The 23,935-nt window shown below is 40.1% G+C and overlaps 1 protein-coding gene across 1 annotated transcript in view; it reads right to left on the bottom strand.

Annotated features, from left to right (window-relative positions):
* Positions 1-970: 970 nt before the first annotated feature.
* Positions 971-23,935, bottom strand: part of LOC126215390 (serine-rich adhesin for platelets-like) — a 267,306-nt gene continuing 244,341 nt past the window's right edge. The window contains exons 16-18 of the mRNA XM_049942097.1: positions 15,037-15,217; positions 10,975-11,137; positions 971-4,899 (exon numbers count right to left, since the gene is read on the bottom strand). Coding sequence (XP_049798054.1) covers positions 4,709-4,899; positions 10,975-11,137; positions 15,037-15,217 — 535 coding nt within the window. The 3' untranslated portion in view covers positions 971-4,708. The remainder of the gene's footprint in view (positions 4,900-10,974; positions 11,138-15,036; positions 15,218-23,935) is intronic.

Here is a 23,935-nt window from a genome sequence, read left to right as displayed (position 1 = left end):
GGACCCAGACTAAGGGTTGTGAAGAAGTTGTTGATATTAAGCACATTGTTCTCAGCAGCGTGTTCCATTACTGTGTGGTCAACTCTGCCCATGGTCAGGTGAAGGCCATCCATTTGAATGGACAGCAGTTTGTGGTCGTTCCCAAGTAAAACGCTGTGCAGAAGTTACAGCAGAGGTGACATACAGTATGACTGCTTTCGCAGGTGGTATGATTGGTTTTGCAAGTAGCCCTGCACATGGTAGGCTGGGTTACGCCTGTAATGGGAGCAGAGCATGCTGTACCGGGTGGGTGAATTAGGCTGGTCATGCACCTGGGCCTCCAACAGGTGATGACCCAGTGGCAAGGGGTTGAGACTAGGTCATATTTGAATCGAGAAGTTATTCCTTTCATGCAGTTTTTACGAAGGGAATAAAAGCTATCCTACATGATGACACAACCAATGTTTGGAGTGGTGGGCTGGACTTCTCGACGCTGTCTCTGCCTGGTGTGTGGATAACTGTACTAGCGGAAATAAGCAAGTCTTTTTTATGCTTGGATTCACAGCCACATAAAATTTATTCAAAGAAATTAATTTCAAATAAAAAATAACCTGATGCAGGATAATTTCTTCAGAGATATTTGATGAGGTTTGAAACAAAGCACGAAAAACACTACTGGTGCATTGTTGTACGAAGGTATTGGGCAGAGGGCTCTGAGAGCAAAGTTTGTTTCAAATTAAAGAAATGCATGATGCAGGGAAATGTCTTATTTCAAGCAATGAGCAAGGTGGCCAGCTGTGTACCAAAAGCACATATAAAAGCCAGAGAAAATAATGTACCCGTGCACAACTGCCAGTGAAGTAATAGTAATTCGGGTGATTTAATCAAATGGCATCTTGCGTAAATACAGTTCACTTACCTTTGTTATTATTTTTAAATGCTGAATGCTTGTAAACATCATCATTAACCCAGTAACAAAGTACAGCTGGAATCATGTTGATATAAACTTTTATTATCAACAAAACAAGTACGGTCACATAAACAAAATTTTATAAAGTTATGGCAGTGCCTATGCTGTTATATGGTTGTGAAACTGGGCTTTGAAGAGAGAAGAGAAGAATAAATGAACAAGGGAACAAAAATGCAACTGGTACGAGCACAGATTATGAATTACAACAAAATGGTGTCAAAAAGGCTTCGTTCTACAAAAATGTTGAATGCCCATGGAAGAGACAGAAAAATGCCCTTGAGTTCTTATACGAGTGGTATGGACTGCATTGTCCACTATGATTACAATTATGAGTACGATGATGACAACTGTTATGTATAATTCAACATTTTTGCTACACTCCGTATATGAGTTATAACTGCATAAGCACTTACATACATGAAAGTTAGTGTTAAGAGAGCAGCAGTCATAAAAAAAACAGGTTTAAGAAGTCTTTGTCCATGGGATCTGCTGTTCAAAAGGGAATCCGTTACACAAGTGTAGAGCCCAGAAAGGTCCACAAGTGTTAAAATGACTAAAGTTTCCACCCATAATGATCATGGTTACAAAACAGTTGTGCTCCTTCACAGGCTGGGGCTCATCTCAATAAGAATGACATCACGTAGATTAATAAATGTATTTTTGAATCAGAACTGTGATCATACTTTCTGCAATGCTAAACACTGATAAAATTCATTTTTTCCCCTTGATCTAGTCTCTTTTCACACAAAATGTGTAAAATTTCACAATAAGTTTCTTAGATACAACAAAATGCATTCAGCTCTGAGTTACAAACAATTCATCATGATTAGGAACTGCCTACAACTACAACAAGTTGTCAATAAAATTCATTAATTGCATATCTATCTTTATATATACATACACATAGACATTTATTCTACATTTATTACATTACAACCAAAGTTCTTATTATTATGGACAGTTTGATAGTATATAAAACAAACATTATAATATTTTCTTTGCACTTTTTTGACTTTCCTTTTCAGTAACAGTACAACACATTCCAAACTGAAGGGCACACAAAGAGACCTGCTAGTTGCTTACACAGAACATTGTATATATTTGTCAATTGGGAACTAACAAACATGCCTCAATGGATAATTGCAGCTATGCAGTCTGTTACAGGTTCAGAAATATGCTGCGCAAATCACCTGCTGAAAAACATTAAAATGTTGGAAAACAATTTTTATCAGACATTGTCTGTATATAGTGACTGGCACAAAGTTTTCAATTACAACACACCCACAATATACTATATCTTTCATGACAATGACATCATCTAATTCTTTCCATTGTGTCAATAAAAGGTAGCACAAATGTCAGTCATTTTAATCTACTGGAGTAAGCAAACTCACATATACAATCAGTCTCACTTATTTTGTCCACTGAATTCTGAAACAAAATATGCTTAAAACATATATCTTTTAAATATGGGCACACATCTACAACATATAATCTCAATTGCCATGCCATTCTTTTCCACCTACCAGTGAAAATAACTACTAAACAGCAGCAAATTCAGGATGCTAAACCATGAAAAGCAACCTAGGAGATATGTTGATTTACGCAAAGTAATGTGTAGTTATTCAAATCAAAAATTCATCAAAAAATAGCAAATACAACGAGCTAATGTTAAAAAGAAGGAAACTGCCACGTGCGTGCACGCGTGCACGCCTGCACACACACACACACACACACACACACACACACACACACACACACACACACACACACAGAGAGAGAGAGAGGAGAAGAGAGAGAACACGACTAAATTAGATACACATGCTCACATTCCACTGAACTTCAATTCAAATTATGTGATTATTTTCACTAAATTGTCTTTGAACTGGACAGACTGTCATCACAGAGATAACAACTGATTATGGAACCTGTAAGTTATGAACACTTTAGAAACCATACAAATAACAGCATTTGCACATTACAGCAGGAACAACGGTTAAATTTAATTGTTAACTTTGATCATTCTGTGAAAAAAGATATGCTTAATAACATAAGGTATCTCTCAGCCTACAAAAAGATTTAGCAGTCGTTGGGCAGAAGTTTCACATATTCAGGTAAGGATTCCTTGGTAAATTATTCTTTCTACAAACAGAAATGTAATAGCAGGAATTTCTGAATTGTATGTAGCTGAAGCACTCAAAATTTTACATTCATAAAATTTTTATAAATGGTCTATCAAAGTTAGCATATGTTTATTCTCTCCCTCCCTCCCTCTCTCTCTCTCTCTCTCTCTCTCACACACACACACACACACACACACACTCACAAACCTGTCATCATCAGCATTACATTACATATATTGCTGTGAACATGATTAAATTTTCATATTAACCCTCAACAGAAAGAACTTAGGCATCATCAAATCCAAAAGAATTTTTTATACAAGTTACGAGGTAGCAAATAAACTTTGGAGAGGCACAGGGAGCTATTTCACTACAACAAAAACCCTTTGAACCACTTATATCATATGCGATCTACTGTGACACAGTACTTGCAAAAACAATGATAATTTGTTTTTTCTGATACTAAGAAAATCAAACAATATAAAAGGATATTACGTCCAATGAATTGTTGTGTGCCACATGTATAACTACAGTCCACTGATCTATCAGAAACAGTCAGGAAAAGAAGTAAACAATTTTGGAACTATCACAACAGTTAAAGTAGTCCATATAAAGTAAGTGAATCAAAATATTTTCATACAAAATATTTTAAGGATTCCACAGGTAACAGTATCCATTTAATATGGAATGTGTAATGTTAGAAGGAAAAGTACACGACTTGCATTGGTCATACAAATAAGGGAAATATCAGTGGTGCTACACACCAAATTATAACAATGCATATCAAAGGAATAAGAAATAGAGTATTCACTTACTAACATAATCAGCATCAGTTTGTTGTGAGTGAGGCAACAGCATCAATATTCACTTACTTACATAATCAACACCAATTTGTTGTGGATAAGACAACAGCATCAACTTCAAGTTAACAAAAATGAAAACATGTATAAACTGATTGAAGAACAGTGGAGACCAGCAAACCTCAAACCCTTATCACTTAGGGGAATGTCGTCTTTCACCCCACATCTTTTCACAAGGAGAAATTGTCAACAAAAGCTGTGGTAGTCTCCTACTACTAGAGGCACAGTCACATCATTGTCTCACACTACACATTGCAGCAGAATTGTGCAAGTACATGACAGAATAATCTCTGCAGCACTCCCCCCATTCAGTGAAATACTCACACACAGTTGGCAAACAATCATCTAGAATGTTCACCAATGTCTAACGCTTGCGTTATTTTCAAATCTGACAGGTTCTGACAGCAGTCCAGTAAATTACTTACCACATTAATTACAGAAGTATGACACAATTTACATTCAAGCAGCTGCCACAGTTATTAATCTGTTTTCTGAGAACTGTTGTTATAGGCACTGCAACCGAACCACAAAATATTGAATCTACATGCTAATGTGATACATCTGTTCTGGCAAAATTTATATATTTCACATTTGGTACTGTACACATTTCCAGTCTGCACACAGCACGACTGCTTTCCATTGGAACATATTTACTGTCAACCTGAGACACTACAATATATTTAAATGATACACTCATGTTTAACACAGAGAGAGGTTGACTTCACCCGAGGTGCTCGAGCTGAATTTCACACTGTGGAGTCCACAACGGTGGGAGTTCACGGGGTGGCAGGCGGCACGGATGCGGGTCGGTAGGCGGTGGAAGCTGCTACTGCCACTGCTGCCGAGCTGTAGACGGTGGTTGGGCTTGGAGTTCTTGGTGCCACAGCAGCCGATGCTCCACCTGCTATTGTTCGATCTGCATTGCCAATAACTGACGCTGCACTCGGGGCTTCTACACCTGGGACTACTGCAACAGTGAAAGAAAGAGCTTCAATAAATACCCATTTCTTTTTATCGTCAATTTTTTGCCTGGTTTCATGCTGTACTCCAACTTTTCCTTTTGCTGTTGTCATGGTCTTCAGTCCAAAGCCTAGATTTACAGATAGTATTGTATGGCATTGGCCCCTTACTTAGCTTGCATTAAAAATGAATCTCTTTCCCAGTGCAAAGTCCCAAGCGACTGGAAAAAGGTCAGATCACTACTGTATATGAGAAGGATAAAAGAATGGACCTGCAAAATTACAGACCCATGTCTATAACATTGGTATATTACAGAATTCTTGAACATATTCTAAGTTCAAATATAAAAAATTTCCTTGAGACTGGAAAGCTTCTGTCCACAAATCATCAAGGATTTAGAGAGCACCGTTTATATGAAACTCAGCTTGCCCTATTCTTGCATGATATCCTGTGAACCATGGATGAGGGGCAACAGGCAGACTCCATATTGCTAGATATCCAGAAAGCATCTAACACAGACTGCAGACTGTTAACAAAGGTCCAAGCATATGGAATAGGTTACCATGAATGTGAGTTGCTCAAAGATTACTTAAATAATACAACCCTGTACAATGTCCTTGATGGTGAGTATACATAAAAGACAAGGGTATTGTCGGAAGTGCTCCTGGGATAGAACTGCTCTTGTTCTCTATATACATAAATGATCTGGAAGATAGGGTGAGCAGCAAACTGCGACTGTGTGGTGATGGCGCTGTGGTGTATAGAAAGGCGTTATCATCGAGTGACTGTAGGGCAATACAAGGTGACTTAGACAAAATTTTTAGTTGGTGCCATGAATGTCAGCTTGCTCTAAATGTAGGAAAGCATAACTTAATGCAGGTGAGTAGATAAAGCAATCCCATAATGTTAAGATGCAGAATTGGTAGTGTCCTGCTCAACATAGTAACACTGATTAAATATCTAGGCCTAATGTTGCAAAGTATTATGGGATGGAACAAGGATCTAAGGATAGTTGGGATAGTGAATGATCGACTTTGGTTTATTGAGAGTGTCTGAGGAAAGTGTAGCTCATCTACAATGGAGACAGCTCACAGAACACTTGTGCAACCCATTCTTGAATACTGCTCGAGTGTTTTGGATCCCTAGCATGTTTGACTAAAGGGTGCCCTCAAAGTAATTCAGAAGTGTGCTACCATGTTTGTTACCAACAGATGTGATCAACACCCAAGTTCTTAACTGGGAAACCCCTGGAGGCAACATGACATTTTTTTGTTTTTGTTTTTCACGTAAGACTGTTGACAAAGATTAAAGAACCTGCATTTACAGCTGACTGCAGAATGATTCTACTGACGCCAATGTACATTTTGTGTAAGGATGAGGAAGGCATGATATTAAAAATTAGAGCTTGTATAGAGGCATATTAGACAATCATTTCACTCTCATTTGTGAATGGAATAGGATAGAGGGTGCTACATGGCCCCCTCTGCCCTGCAGCATACAGTGGCTTGCTGAGTTCTACATAGATGTAAGTGTAGCTGGATGCGTCTGTCCACACTATAATGTAAAAGCCTCTTCACCTCTGCATAACTACAGAACTCTACATCTATTTGAAACTACTTACAAAAACTCTCTCTCTCTCTCTCTCTCTCTCTCTCTCTCTCTCTCTCTCACTACCCTCCATAACCGAGTTGATGCCTCAGGATGTGTCCTATCAACCATTGACTTTTAGTCAACATGTGCCATGTATTTCTTTTTCCCCCAATTTGGTTTAGTACCTCCTAATTAGGTATTATCGAATCTTCAGCACTCTTCTGTAGCACGACATTTCAAGAGCTTTTATTGTCATCTTGTCTGAACAGCTTATCATCAATTTTTCACTTCTCTGCAAGGCTACACTCCAGGCAAATACGCCAGAAAAAACTTGTTGACACTTAAACTTATATTTGATGGTAATAAACTTTCGTTTTACAGAAGTGCTTTCTTGCTGCCCAGATAGTGAAACTCACATACTTCTTTCAGGGTTGCATTTCCTTATCGAATTCCCTCAGCATTGCCTGATTTAATTTGAGTGCATTTTGTTACTCTTGTTTTACTTTTTATACCATCTTTTCAAGATACTGTCCATTGCATTCAATGATCTTCCAAATCCCTTACAGTGTCTCTCAGGTTTGCAGCATCATCAGCAAACTTAAAAGTGTTTATTTCTTCTTCTTGAACATTAATTCCTATTCCCAATTTTTCCTTGGTCTCTTCACAGTATGCTCAATGTACAAGGATAAGCTACAACCCAGTCTCACTTCCTTCATAACCACTGCTTCTCCTTCACGTCCTTCGACTCTTTTAACTGCAGTCTGGTTTCTGCACAAGTCGTGCACATACTTTCACTTCCTTAATTTTTCTCTTACCATCTTAAGAACTTTAACAAATGTACTCCAGTCAACACTGTCACAAGCTTTCTCAAAATCTACAAATGCTATAAATGTAGGTTGGTGTGTTTTAACCTATCTTCTAAGATAAGTCACCCCACGATTCCAAAGATGATGTTAAATTTATCCATGGTATTCAGCCTTGTGACATGATCTTTGACCCCAAAACACACCAACAAAATTACTGGGTCACTGCACTGCCTTTTCTCGCAACCTGGTTGATATATTGCACACCACTAATATGAGCAGATTGCACTTCATACTTGCAAAATATTCCAAGTCAACTACTTACAGGAACGAAACAGTTGGTTGGTTGGTTTGTGAGGGCTGAAGGGACCAGACTACAAAGACCATCCATCCCTTTTTCCTGGAGAGCAGTACAGAAGAAAGGGTGAAGGCTGATAAATTGGCGGAGTTCAGTAAGGTGGTGGAAAAAACCGCAGCAGTTCCACTGGAGAATGACACTGTCTGCGGCTGAAAAAGGTGTGAAGGGACTGAGGAGTCAGATTACGCCGTTGGTTCACCTGCTGCCACTGAATGAGGACCTGTGGGCACGACATCCATCATGTCTGAGGGTCCGGCAAGATCTAGGTCCTCAATGGACACCAGAATCTCCACCTCATCCTCAGAGGCAGAGCTGGTAGGTAGCGGTGGTGTGGGTCCCACCACACGTTCCTTGTTCTTAGGGGTCTTCGGTTTTGATTTCTCGGTTTCGATTTCTCGTGCTGTTCCTTGGTTTGCTTTAGCTGGGAGGGCTTCTTTGATTCAGTCTCCGGGACTGAAGAGGACCACAAAGCCGTACGACCAGTTACCTGTGGTGTCTTCAGTCACTGGCTGGTGTCTGCTTTGCCACTGGTAGGAACCTGGGAAGGGTGTGACCCAAGGGCCACCCTCCTAGTGAGAGAAGCCAAAGAAGACTTACGCTTCTCTGGCTTAGAAGAGGGGACTGATGTCCCCGATGGTTAGGGAGGTGCCGCTCCCGAGGTAGGTGGTGCAGGAGCAACAGGGAGGGAAGTGCCCCCCACCATCAAGGGGGCAGGTGTGGTCTTACGGCTCTGAGAGCTGACGAATTGGTGCAACAGATGGGGCTGTAAAAGTAGTAATAGTGGCAGTGTAAGATGTTGTCGTGCACAAGGGATGGAGCCTTGCAAATTTCCTTTTAGCCTCAGTGTAGGTCAGTCAGTCCAGGGTCTTGTATTCCATTATTTTCCTTTCCTTCTGTAGAATCCTCAAGCAAGGGGAATGGTGCTCTCCGCAATTGACACAGGTGGGAGGTGGGACACACGGAGTATTGGGATGGGATGGACAACCACAATCTCGACATATGAGGCTGGAAGCACAATGGGAAGACATATGGCCGAACTTCCAACACTTAAAGCACCGCACTGGGGGAGGGATATATGGCTTGACATCACAGCCATAGATCACCTTCACCTTCTTGGGTAATGTGTTGCTCTTGAAGGCCAAGATGAAAGCACCTGTGGCAACCTGGTTATCCGTTGGACTCTGGTGGACGTGCTGGATGAAGTGGACACCTTGTCGTTCTATGTTGGCACACAGCTCATCATTGGACTGTAAAAGAAGATTCCTGTGGAAGATAATACCCTGCTTGTCACAAGCAAATAATGCCCGTGACTGGGCAGAGGGTGCTGTTTTTATCAAGACTGACCCAGACCACAGTTTAGACAAGCCCTACACCTCCCCAAACGTGTCCTCTACATGCTCTACAAAGAAGTGAGGCTCGTGGACACAAAGGATTACCCATCAGATCTCGTACATACTAGGTACCAGGGCTGCCATTCTTAGCCTTTTGTTCCTCCCAAGGTGTGGCCAGGGAGGTAAACGATTTGGGGTCATATGTGTTTGCATTCAATTGAATCCTGGAAGGCATAGAGACTGCTGGCGGCTGGCCACCAGCAAGAGAAGATGTGCCACGCTTCATTGCGTGTCATCCGCCTTGATGCCACCCACTCCGACCAAGGCCCTTCCCCACAGGCACCACCCAGCTGCAGCAAGGACCATCTGGCAGGATGCCCATTGCCTGGAGCCCTGATGCCCCAGGGAGATAGGCATCTACTCCTTGGCATACATGGGGAGTTAACGGTGCAAGCATCAGCACAGTGATCCCTGTGTTGTCAAGGGGCTACAACCAACAGGGTACATGGCGGCCCCACCACAATGGATTGGCTACCGTGCTGGATATCAGGTGCAAAGAAGTCCATGGTCGTCGTTGGCGCAGAAAGCAACACAGCAAAGTGGATGGCATAAACTGCACCCAGGAATGTATCCTCACCCAAGAGATGGAGAGTGAGTGGGACTGCAATGCAATGCGACAATGAGAAAGCAGGCTAAAGATCTCAATGCCCGATGGACGTGATGCACCATGTAATGCGCCGTTCCCAAATTTGCTTGCTCTTTGGAAAAAAATTTGGAAGTATGGAGGTCAAACCCTACAGGGGACCATTTATGACAGGCAGGAATACCACGGCTAATTCTAACCCCCGAATCCAGGAATGACACACCACAGGACATTTTCAGATTTCTCATTGTCCCCCCACCTCTACTCATAGTATGGGTATCTTACACCCAGAGTATTTTTATACAAATTTGGTTGAAACTCCTCCAGGCATTCCTAATTTATGCTTCTTATTAATATCTAATATACAGTGTCATCCAGTGTCAGAAAGTCTCATCCAGTGGAATTCGTTCAGAGTGTAGCCTCGTAAGCAAGTAAGATGTGGCCGACAAGCAACTCAGGCAAGAAGAGAAAGAAGCTTTTGAAATTTGGTGCTACAGAAGAATGCTGAAAACAGATGCGTATTTTTCAAATAACTAACGTCGAAATTCTGAACTAAACTGATGAAAAAAGAAATTCATGGCGTAACTTGACTACGGGATCAGTTAATAGGACACATTCAGATGCATAAAATAATTGTTACTTTAGCAATAGATGGAAATGTGGGGGATGAAAACTGTAGATGGAAACCAAGGCTTGAATACTGTGAGCACGTTCAAACCGACGCATGCTGCAGTGGTTAAAGAGATGAAGAGACCTGCACAGGATAGAGTAGCATAGTGAGCTGCATCAAACCAGTCACACAGAAGATCACAATAACAATAACAACAACAACAACAACAACATAGTTCTGACAAAAATTGGTGGCAAAATTTAAATTTGCAAAAAGTACCCCAAAAACCACAAATGAACAAATTTTCATGATTTCTCTAAAACTTCCCAGGTAAAATCACCCATTTTAACACAAGTCTTGTGGACAGTGATATCCATAGCACACAGTGTCACACCAAAAGTTTAACATGCTTATGGCTTTCACAGAGGAAGTACCTAACTGAGAAAAGGAATGCCTGATTATAACAGAATCATAAAATTAATCCTCTTGGAAAGTATCTTTCAACAAAATCCACTCTGCAATAATTCACATACTCTGCTGGGAAACATTCCACATTCCTAACTGTTACTCTTCAGTTCTCTGAATGTAGCAGGAATATGCGCAAAGTATCAATATAAAGACAATATTACAAAATGCACTCATTGATTAAATTGGGTACAAAAATTTAACTACACCATTACAAATTTCCTTCAGCAAACAGATCAAGCAGCACAAATACATTTCAGAAATACAACCCAAATCACTCACCAGCATAAGGATATGCATATCCGGCAGCCAGGTATGCAGGATATGGATATGCAGGAGGTGGCGGAGGTGAACCTGGCGGAGGTGGTGGGGGTGAGCTGTCATCATCTTCATCATCATCTTCCTCGACAACCTCTTCTACATTGAGGTGTCTAATAATTTTTACCTGTAAAGAACAACAATAAAAAAATACATCAAATGTGTTCAGAACCTGACTGCATGTCACACATACTGGAGTTAGGAAGACTCTTTCTAGGGTTGCATACAAACAATTTATGTTGACAGAGATTTCCTTTTCATTGTGTGAGTGTAGAGGGAAAGGTGTGATCAGCTTGCTTCATTAGGATATTAGATGAAAATTCAAGTAAATGAGTTGTTAGGTTGTCTGAAGGACTTCCTGAATAGGATGAGGGCATCACGGGAGAGGCACAACCCAGACTGTCTTCTTTAAACTATGAGGCATGGTAAAAGTTCTGTTTGTACTGTGGTCTGCAGTGTTCTAGGATCAAACAGAAAGAAAGGTAAATTGTATTGTCTATGAAAGCACTGTAAGTAATCAAATTTATTCAATGATTACTTCTGACAAATTAAATATTCTGTGAAATTTAAAATATTCTGATTGATACAGAAATACAGCAAAGTGAGCATCTCCACTTCTAGTAACCCTTTAAGAATAAATAAATGCAAACCTTTTCCCTTCTTGAAATTTAATTTCAGGGAATAGTTATTTAGTGAATATCAAAGTTAATCATGATATTAATTCCAAATAATTATTATTTTTACTTTGCTGATTACCATGGCTTGCTTAGTTTTGCTGAGGAATATCCATTTTATAGAAGAACTTGACATTTAAAATTTCTTAGTACCATTCACCCTAAACATTTACACCCCACTAACATGCTACTGCCAGAATAGTGTGATACTGGTGTAAAGTGCTGTGTTTCCAGATTATAAAAACTTATTTGAGTTTACCAAATAAGCAATAATTTGGAGGTTATTTTAATATAAATATTTCATTATTTATACAAAAGACCAGGGAATCCTTCAGAGATGGGGAGTTGGAAGGACGACTATGAGAAGGATAAAGGAAATTTATTGAGGTGAGTTGACAGAATAGAAAAACAGGATGAAATGAGGGAGTACACTGTCCTACTGCTTTCCATCACTGTTTCAGAAGACATAACGGCAGGAGTGGCATCATGGAAAGGAGATGAAACTGTGAAACCAATGGTGTATGCAGATGATATAATGATGTAGGGAAATGGAGAAGGAGAGGTACAAGGAAAGCTAAATGTACAGGAGGAAATAGTACAACAGTATGAAGTGAAATTTAATTCAAAGGAGTGTGAAGCTATGGTGACAACGACGGATAAGTATTCCAGGGAAAGTACTAAAGAAAGTGGAAAGTTTCAAGAATCTTGGGAGTATGACAGAAGACAGTGGGAGGAATGATAAGGTGGTTAGTGAAAGGGGAAGGCAAGCCTGTGGCTAACTGTAGAGTAACCCTGGTACAGAGCAATGATGTATCACCTAAAGGAACCAACTATGCTCCAATACTCACATATATATCGGAAAAGTGGTAATGAAGGACAAGCAGGTTAGCAGGCTAAAGTAAATTCAAAGAAGTAGGAGAGGACTAACTATAACGGACAGAGTTATGAATGAGATGGTGAGAGACTGAGAAGGGAAGACTCACATATGCATGTTAAAGGAAATTGTAGTTGGCAGGAAACCAAGACAGGCTCATGAAATAACAACAGGAGGTAGGAGACCTTGAGGCAGACAGATGGATCACTGGAGTGAAGCAACGTTCGAAAGAGATTTGATGGAATGGAGAGGGAAATTTGGTGCGATGGTATGAAAAGATTGACAGGTTTACATTCCAAGAAGACTCAGCCAGGGGCTGCAAGCTGTGCAAGATGATGATGATGATGATTATGATGATGCCTATATAAAACTATAATACTGAACACTGCTAAAATTCTGCTGAAAAAAGAACAGGGTGTGATTAATTAATATTTAAAAAGGCAAATGAGTTACAGAGGGCAACTAGGAAACATGTTGTTTATACTACATTATTAACAACAATTACAATAGCATAACTGTATGAAATAAGCTTACTCAAAAACTTTTTGAAGCATTGGAATAAATAAGCTCAAGTTGGAGCATATTTATCCCAGTACTTGTAAGGACTTTTAAATAAGCTTATTTCACACAGTTTATACATACAAACACACAAAGTGGAAATTGTTACACTGTATTATTAGCACTAGGAAGGAATGTTCTTTATGTAATTGGTATGTACTGGATGGAGTATAAATAGCAATGGTTTCCAGGGGAGTATAATTTGTTATGGGGTCCATCAGTTTCATGTAGTAAGAAATTATTATTTTTTGTATAAACTATAATTGTTTCAGTGAGCTGGATATCGTAAAATTACCCAGTGACGTGTTCATTATTGAATAAATGCTAGCAAAAGGCAAAGTTTATTAAACATTTACTTTATTATAGAAGAAACCTTTCATCACGAACTGTGAAATTTACTGAAACAAGAAATTCCTGCAGAGATGGCCTCTGATTGCTTACTCTTCAACTGCTTACTGGAGAAGATTACAAGGGAATGGACTTGCACACTACTACCGGGAACAGGAATGAAGATCGGATAAGAGAATGAGAACTGCAATGTACCCTGCCTGGCCTTTGCAGATGACCTTGCCCTGTTAGCCAAAAATATAGAGGAGGGCTACTCACCAACTACTACGCCTCCACAGCAAAGCAGCTAAGACCGGTTTGAGGGTCAGTATACAAAAAACTGAGTTCATTTCAACATATAGGGAGCCCCATCTGTAATTTCGCAAGAAGACACCAGCTTTCATGAACTCCCTGCACTCAAGTATTTAGGAGAGTAGACTTCATCTATCTATACCATGTGTGCCAAGTTGGAGTTGGTCTACCACTCTTGCAACAGGATTTAGATTTTCAAGTACCTTTCCAAGAACCTTACACTCAATCACTACAACTCAGTAGTAATACAACACAAATACTGTCTGAACAGGCTTCGAAAGCCCAACAGTACTGACCAGCCGCTGTGTTATCCTCAGCCCTTTGGTGCCTCCGTATTCTATGCCTCTGAATGATTTTTTATCTACAGGAAACAAGAGCTCAAGGAACAAAAAATCCTTACAAGAGTGTTAGGCCCAATAAGGGACACAACAGTGAGCTGTAGCAACTCCAGGAAGACATAATCATATCTATGAGGAAATGGTGACTAGCCTTCAGTGGACATCTGACCTGCAGTCTCAAGAACAGGGTCTTCACCACAACAGGCAAAGGGAAAGTCTCCAAGGAGGGAGGGGGGGGGGGGGGGGGAGAGAGAGAGAGAGAGAGAGAGAGAGAGAGAGAGAGAGAGAGCTAATGTTCCATTGATCTGTGGAGCGATCTCACATGAAATGATTTAAAAGGAATCCAGAAGATAAATGTAAATCGGTATAGCCAGGCAAGAGTTTGAGAATTGCTCCTGAATTTTAGTTCAGTACCTTAATGAAGTGCCAATTCTTCTATAGACAATGATCATGATTGTTGATTCTTCAGGGACTAAATTACACAATTATCAGTTCCCACATCTTCAAGTTGATTAATCAATGGTGAGTCCTTTTATTACATCTTTCTCTCAATTAAACTATTGGAGTTTAAAGTGCCACTGATGACGAGGTTCTTAGAAACTGAGTAAAAGCTTGGACTGGGAATAATGGGGAAGAATATCAGCTGCGTCCTTTTTGAAGTAACCATCTTGGCATTTACCTTGCGCTATTTAGTTTAACAATAGGAAACATCATTACCTGAATGAGAGTCCATTGTGTTCCACCTCCTGTAGTCTTTTCTCTTTGTCAGAGTTCTGTCAGTATTGCGTAGCTGGCTCAAAAACTGTGCACATAATACAAGGGAAAGCTGGTCAGGTGACCAATACACTACGTTCATGAAGGCAGCAACTGAAATCGTCAGTGCAGAGGAGATACAGCCAAAGGGCAGAAATTCTGAGAAGTGCCTACTGGCGGCCAACATTACCTTCACCTTCTTCTTTTTCTTCTTCTTCTTGAAGCGCTTCTCTTTTGGTAGCTTGCGGGGAGGTGGAGGAGGTGATGGCAGGTCCTCTCCTCCAGAGGGTGACGTGCCTTCACCCGGCTGGACGCCGTCTGCAAACTTGACAGACTTACGGTCTGCCATAGCGGTCTTCAGTGGCTTGTCCCTGAAAAGAGCACTATGCCATAAAACTGGATAGCCGACTGAAAGCTACAGGATGGAGAAATGTAGATGGATTTAAAGAGAGAGAGAGAGAGAGAGAGAGAGAGAGAGAGAGAGAGAGACAGTTGGGGTGAGGGAATAAGTTCTACATTTTCAAACTGAAGCAGTGGTTACATCTTGTTGGTCAAACACAGTTTCTCAGAGCACAACAACAAAAACACTGGCGTCTCATGAACAAATCTGGTGGGTGTGCTGTTCTCTTGATCACTAAACTGAAGGGTTGGAGGGGGAGAAGGGGTTCCAGATGCCTAGTCTGTAAAAGTTATACTGAGCTCAATTAATTGGGGTTTGCAGGGATTTACTTACGAAAAAGTAACTCATACATCAGTTCAAGTCTTCTTTCTTAGGACAAGCACAAGAATTCCCCTATGACATCACCATAAAACAGATGCTTGCTCTTGAGAATGTTAAGAGTTTGCTTCTTTATTGAAAGTGGACTTCACCCACTTAGTATTTCCTGTGACTGTGTGCTTCTTAGATACATGCTGATTCCTTTAAGAACTGAGAAAGGTTGTTCCATGGAAGATGTAGCATATTCAATTTTGAATACTAAAGTTGGTAATTTATAGAATTCACTGAACTCTGCAATCAGGCAATGTTTGTTCATTAATGAAACTATCTCATACACAATCTATGAAGAGAACTCATGCAAACTGTACAGTACAATGAGTTCATTTTTCAGAACAACACAGTCTAAGAGTGATCCATAGATTCATGATAGTTTATGTGATAGTCAGGAAATGTTAGTTGGTAATTTCCATACTTCTAGGATAAGGCAGGTGAAAAAAATTCCAGCTTATCTATGAAAGAGAATCTTTATCTATGAAAGAGAATCTTGTTCTACCTAACACAGAATGTGATCAATTATTTCAAAATACAGACAATGATAATGTCCACTTGCATTCCATCTGAACTCAGTCTCTTCACTCTCTGTTTAGAATCTGTATCACAGTTTTGAGTCACAGATAATTTCCAGAAAATGGTGTTAAGTGTGTTCTCTGTCAGACTGCAGCTGTTTTTTGTTTGCAGTATGTTATACAAGACACCTGCATAAGAGTTTTTCTAGGAAGTGTTTCACAGTCACATTTACTTCTGCTCTCAGTTCTGAATTAGAGAAAAAACAGTAGAAACTATTGCACTCTTTGAAACAAAATGCTTCCCTGTATTTTAGAGAATCTACAGTTTAAAAGAAAAACCAAAAAGTCTTATGGAACATGTCTAGAGCACGCAGCACCCATGCGCAAGAGCATCCTTGTCAGATGAACTTAGAGGTGGGGTGCAAGCTCCACCACCCTCCCAGAAGCTGAATGCGCACACCCACTCCCGCCTTTCTCCTCTTGCCCACATTCCCTTTAAAATGTGTGCAGTTTTGCCACCGAATGCTTATCCCTCCACAAGGCTCAGCTTACTTAATGGTGGGCAATGGCTCCTCTGTTCCCATTTAACCACAAGTTTGCTGAGAGAGCTACTGCCGGGCAGCACACAGAGTGCGTGTTGAGCCGCAGGCCACACTCCCTTATACTTGTGCCCAGTCAGACAGCAGAACATATTGCTGTTCTCTGTCCCTCCACAAATTATTTTCTAAAGATTTCAAAACTAAAAGTATTCATAAATTGGACAAATTTTGACAGACCATGCTGTGCATGGCTAGCACTCAGTGAATATATGTCCCTGAACAAAAAATGATCACTAATGTTTTCAAAACTGTCACACTGACAACATCTACAGCTGCATTTATATGATTCTCTACAACTAAAAAATCCTAGATGGAATAATGACAATATTGCAAAAATGATAGATTGCTTCTCACCACATAGTGGAGATGCTGAGTTACAGACAGACACAACAACAAAAAAAAGACTACCAAACACGCAAGCTTTCAGCCAGAAGGCCTTATTCCGAAATAGACAAAACACACACACACACACACACACACACACACACACACACGACAACTGTCTCTGGCTGCTGTGGCATTGGTCTGACCTCAGCAGCCACAGACAGTGGTCATGTGTGTGTGGGAGTTGTCTCTGTGTGAATGTGTGTTTAAATGTTGTCTAATTCAGAAGAAGGCCTTTTGGCCAAAAGCTTACTTGTTTAGCAGTCTTTTTGTTGTATCTGTCTTTGACTGTCTGACCATCCTTTTCATAATACTGTCATTACTCTGCAGTTCACATTTAAGTGCTACTAGGGGGTTCAGAGGGTTCTTTGCACTACCTTCAGACTATTTCTTTATCATTTCACTCTTGAACAGCATGTTGGAAAAATGAACACTTAAATCTTTCAGTGCAAGATCTGATTTCTTTTATTTAATTACAATGATCAGTTCTCCATATGTAGATGAGCGCCAACAAAATAGTTTTACATTCAGAGGAGGAAGTTGGTGATTGAAATTTCATGAAAATATTTCACCACAATGAGAAACCCTTTGTTTTAATGACTGCCATCCCAACTTGTGTATCGTATCAGCGACACTCTCTCCCCTATTATGCGATAATACAAAGAAAGATGCCCTTCTTCGAAGTTGTTTGATATCCCCTGTCATTTCTATCTGGTTACGACCCCATGCCATGCAGCAATAATCCAGAAGAGAACACACAAGCATAATGTAAGCAATCTCCTTAGAACTCTGTTGTATCTTCTAGTGTCCTGCTAATCAAACACAGTCATTGGTTCGCCTTGCCCTTACCAATTTCTGTGTGATGGTTCCAATATGAGTTATATGTAATTCTAATCTCTAGGCATTTAATTGAATTGACAGATGTGTGTGATTTATCATGTAATTGAAATTTAATTATTCCTTTTAGCAATCACATGGATGACTTCACACTTTTCCTTATTCAGAGAGAAATGCCATTTTTGCACCATATAGATATTGTGTGTTAAATCATTTTGCAATTGGTTTAGATTTTCTGATGACTTTACTATGTGGTAAATGACAGCATCATCTGCAAAGAATAGAGGGCTGCTCAGAATGTTTCCTAAATTGTTCGCACAGATTACAAATAGCAGAGGGTGTAACAGTTCCTTGGGAAATGCCAGATATCACCTTAGTTTTACTCAGTGATTTTCCATCAATTACTATGAATTGTAATCTGTCTGATGGGGGCAATGAATCTAAATGATACTTCACAGGCACATAAGTTGATTAGAAGCTGCTTATGAGAAAAGTGTCAAAAACCTTCTGAAAATTTAGAAATATGGAATCAATTTCAGATCCCCTGTCAATAAAGAGGTAGCTGTGCTTCACAAGAGCTATACAAAGGTACCGGGAAAGTTTTGCAATACAGCTTTAGTTATTTAATTTTTTTGTAAGTAATTTCTGCCATACTGAATACACCTCTCCATCCTCCAAAACCAATTGCTAAATCAGTTCTCTCAAAAGCACACTCATTGTCCCAAGCCCTCAGGAGGTCCTTATCACTTGAAAACCACACTCCTTTCAACTTCATCTTCACATGCGGGAACAATGCAAAGTCACAAGGAGCAAGGCCTGGACTATAAGGAGTATGCTCAAGAAGTTTCAGTCCTGTACCCTGCAAATATTTGGTGCAGGCTTTGGCGCAATGAGCTGGAGCATTGTCATGATGGAGGAACCTTGACTTCGGTTGCAGGTTCTTCGAACATTGAATGACTTTCGGCAGGCACTGCTCAGTGTACCACTTAGCTGTGACTGTTTTCTGTGTGTCCAAAACAACATGCTCCACAATTCCACTCGGTTTTAAGAAAACAGCTACCATTTTCTTCTTTCCTGATCAGAATTTTCTGACAGCTAAGAGTGTGTCGTCACCTTCAAAGCCCCAAACTTCGATTTGAGGCTTAATCAGCACATCACAATAGTACAACCAAGGCTCGTCACCTGTCACAATATTATTCACATACTAAGACTGTCCCATAGAAAACTTCTCTGACATCTCCCAACACTAAGTCACACATTGTGTCATCTGCTCGTTCGTCAGTTTATGTGGCACCCTATGCAGCACCCAGAGACAACAAAGGCTCTTTACTCAGAAGGGATAATGCAGAATCAGACAGATTGCTGGTGCATTTTGCCCTAAGGTATCCTCTAACTGCTTATAGGTCACTCGCCTGGTTTCATCAAGCATTTTCCTCACAACATCAATATTTTCCTCTGTAACAGCTGATCGTGGCCTTCCCATCCTCTCAGCTTCCTCCAGAGGGAAATTCCCTGTTTGGAATTCTCTGTACCACCTGAATATAGTTTTATGTTGTGGACACACATCACTGACTGCAAGTATCATTTGTTCAAAGCATTGGTCTGTGTTTAAACCATGTGCGAAGTTATACCTCAAAACTGCCAGGATCTCACTTCTTCACCACGATGCCATAGCACCCACAGACTTGCCACAGCATCTACAATACAAGTATGAAGTATTCTCAGAACACAGCAGCAATCAGCCTCCTGCAACTTACTGTTGTGTCATATTGTACCCTTTGTATTTCCTGAATCTATGCTATTTACTCCAATTTCCTTTCTTGAGTACTGGTGTGACCTGTGCAGCTTTCCAGTCTTTAGGTATGGATCTTTCATCCAGTAAGTGGTCATGTATGATTGATAAGTACTGAGCTATTATGCAAGGATATTCTGAAAGGAACCCAATTGGTATGCAGTCTGGACTGGAAGACTTGCTTCAATGATTTCAGCTGCTTAGCTCCACAGAGGATATCAACTTCTAAGTTACTCATATTGGTAGCTGTTTTCGATTTGATTTCAGGAATATTTTCTCAGTCTTTTTCACTGAAGGAATTTTGGAGAACCTTGTTTAGTAACTCTGCTTTAGTGGGAGTCACTGATAACATTACCACTGCTACCGTGCAGTGAAAGCATTCTACATCTATGTACATACTCCACAAGCAACTGTAAGGCACTTGGCAGAGGGTACCTTGCAACACTAGAAGTCATTATCTCTCCTGTTCCACTCACTAATACAACAAGGGAAAAAGGACTTCCTATATGTCTCCGTACGAGCCCTAATTTCTCGTATCCTCTCTTTATGGTCCTTATGCAAAATGTATGCTGGCTGCAGTACAACCATTCTGCAGTCAGTTTCAAACTCTGATTCTAAATTTTCTCAAAAAGTACTGACTGTGTCGTGTCCCTGGTGTACTTTACATATGGCCAAAATCTCTTTGGATTTTCTGCCAGATTTCGAAAGAGAGTTTCATTGTGGTAACTTTTAAAAGTGTCAAGCATTGAAATTAGTGCTAAATTTTGAGCTTCTCTAAAACATTGCCAATCTTGGGTATTTTGTGTTCTTTTAAATTTGACATACTTACTTTGTTGCTTCCACAACAGTGTTCTAACCTGTTTTGTGTACCGTGTGTTTCTCATTAATTTATCTGGTATAAATGTCTCGATTGCTGTCAATGCTATTTCTCTGAATTTAACCCACATCTGGTCTACACTTACATACTCAGATTGGAAGGCGTGGAGACTGTCTCTTAGGAAGATATCAACTGGACCTTTATCTGCATTTTTAAATAGATGTATTTTGCATTTATTTTTGGTAGATTTGAATGTTACAGTATTCAGTCTCGCTACAACAATCTTGTGGCTGCTAATCCCTGCATCTGTCATAATGCTTCCTATTTGTTCAGGATTATTTTTTACTAAAAGATCAAGTATGTTTTCTGCGATCATTTACACTTCGAGCGAGCTCCCAAACTAATTGTCCACAATAATTGTCGGAGAAAGCATTTAGTACAATTTCGGACAATGCTTCATACGTAGCACTGACTTTAAATGTAACTGAAAAAGTTTACAAAGATAGCACAACATATCAAAATGCTCTACATACGAAGTAGTATGGTTAAAAAATAGACAAAATCTTATTTCTAGTTATTATAAGCCAAAGAATACAATGTTGAGACAAATAAGATACAAATAAAAAAAGGAAGCTTAAGAGTCAATATTCCATTGATGTAAGGTTCTTTACAGACAGAGCATAAGCTCAGATTGGAGAAGCACCCCAGCATCCACCTTAACAAATTTAAGGAAATTGTGGAATACCTAAATGTGGACTGCATAATTGGGATTTAAACAGCCACTTCCCTGAATGAGACTCCAGTGTCAGTACCACCTCACTCGGTAACATTAAACCACGTAATACCTAAACAAGGATTTCACAAAGGGGATTTGAACCGACACCTTCCCGAATGGGACTCCAGCATCAGTACCACCTCGTCTCACTCTATAGTATTATCATGCTTTGTTCATCTCGACTTGCTCCGATGTCTTAACTACGGTGCCAACTTGCCGGGTGGGTTGATCGATTGAGGAGCATTGCTGATCCCAATTTATAGGATAATCTTAATAACTTGGGCATCTGTATTTCAAAGAGTGATGAAAAAAGTATAATAAAATATTGAAAAGAAAGGCACGATGACTGTTTTAACTGACAATGAGGCCAAAAGACAGCAAATACAAGTGGTAGCACATATCCTTCACAATACGTCTGGAATTTGTACAGATGCAGGCATGGTTGGAATGGCAAGTTGTATTGCTATTCTTCTGTTCCTCTCTGCCTGTCACGTATTAAAAGTGAAATCCTCTTATACGGCACACCGATTCAGCATCCACCGAGCAGAACACCACACTACCACGCTAGACCACTACCGCGCTAGACCTGGTTGTATTAAGAGTTAAGATGGCACAATTTTCCTTTTTCCAGCCAATGAACAAACTCTTGCAGTCAATTTTTGGAAGGCATGGCATCTGACAAGGAACTGTAAACAAGATGTGACTGGATATTTTTCAGAAACAGCAAGTTTCAGAGGAGAAAATTAAGAAAAAATTGACACAGGATTGGCACGGTTACTAATGGATTTGGCAGTGCTAATTTAAGGAGTTGCCAGATGTTTTTCCCGTCACCACTGTACCCCAACTGTCTGCTTGAAGTGCCATTCATGCGAAAGTGTGTGAAAAGGTTCTAAATGTTTCCAGCTAGGGTAGCAGTTTGGTATTCACCTACTACATGTGGGAAACTGCCCAGAAACCGCATCCAAACTGGCTGACACACTGACCCTCGTCATTATTCCGCCGAACGCATTCGATCTGGGACTGGCACACCTGCCCGTCTTGGAGGGGGCACTTTAACGCACACAGCTTTGCTGGTGGGTTGGCTTCAATTTCTTCATGTAGGCCATTTTTTTTAAAAAAAGTTGTGACTATTTATGTTAGGAGGTAAATTAAAACAGTTATCTGTGCCAGTCATATTTTTTATGGTATCCGAAACACCTTCAACACACACTGTTGATGCTAATAAAATATAAGCCAGATGGAGGCAACTGTTTTAATTTGTCTTGAAGAAAATAGCTGGTCTGAGAGTGGATTGAATACAGGACTTTGCTGCTACAGTGTAAAGTACATAACATAGCAAAACTGACAAAGTAACTGCTGAGTGACAAAATACATAAATGGAGAAATAGTTCAAAACCCTCCAGTCCTAAAATGTGAGCTAAAAAATATAAAATTAATTTTTCTTGGGAAAAAATAGTGGGTTCTACTGTTAAACTGCTGCTGTTATTGTTATCATTCTACATTCACTTGAACCTGTATACTGTAGTCAATCCTTGGACTCTCTCTACACTTTTTACCTCCTCCCCAGCCCCCCCCCCCCCCACCCCCTCATACTGCCATCCATTACCAAAGTGACTACTTTTTGATACTCAGGATGTGTTCTACTAACTGACTGCTAATTTTAGACAAGCTAAGCTACTATTTTCTTTCTTCCCAATTTAATCCAGTTCCACTTCATTAGTAAGCACATCATCAGCATTCTTCTGTAGCATCACATTTAAAGGGCTCTTGTTCTCTTTTTGTCCATAGCTAGTAGGAGTCTTCAGAAAGTAAGTTACATTTTATTATTGCAGGCCAAGTAACTTTTATCGAATAGTGCATTGCACTTCAAAGTGACAAAGACACATGACACTGTTTTTAATATAATCACCCAGTCTCTGTAAACAAGAGTGAAAATGTTCTACCAATTGTGCACTTCCTAGGTAACAGAAATCTGCCACAAACCCATTCGAGAGCCACTGTGTGAACATCCCATTTGTTGGAAAATCTCTTTCTCCCAAATAGTCTCTCAGCTCCTGAAAAAGATGGAAATCACACAGGATGAGATCTGGATTGTATGGTGGATGCTTCCGCGCCTCCCATCGGAAATGCTGAAGCAAAGTTTGTGTCACACATGCCGTATGGGGTGTTGCACTGTCATGCCAGAGAACAATGCTTGTGCTTAATTTTTCATGCCTCTCGTTCTTTATGGTGTTGCACTGCAATGTCAGTACTGCACTGTATGAACTGTGTTTACAACTTCTCCACAGTTGAAAAAAAGTGGCCACGACCTTCCCTGTTCGTAGAACAACTTTGCATTTTATTCATGGATGCGAACAGGTGTGTCTCCATTCCACAGGCCCTCTCCTTGTCGCCCATATGAAATGATAAACCTATGTCTTATAACCTATAATTATGTGGTTTAGGAAATCATGTCTTCCAAGGAGTAACACACAAAGGAGACCAGAGGTGTTGTAAATATTGTCCTTTTGTGTGTGGATGAGAACAATCGTGGAACCCAGCACACCACAATTTCCAATACTGCACATGATCTCAGACAGTAGAATGAGCACTGCCAACCAA

The sequence above is a fragment of the Schistocerca nitens genome, chromosome 12 (genome assembly GCF_023898315.1).
Source record: "Schistocerca nitens isolate TAMUIC-IGC-003100 chromosome 12, iqSchNite1.1, whole genome shotgun sequence".
NCBI lineage: Eukaryota > Metazoa > Arthropoda > Insecta > Orthoptera > Acrididae > Schistocerca > Schistocerca nitens.
This window is presented reverse-complemented; position numbering and strand designations above follow the sequence as displayed.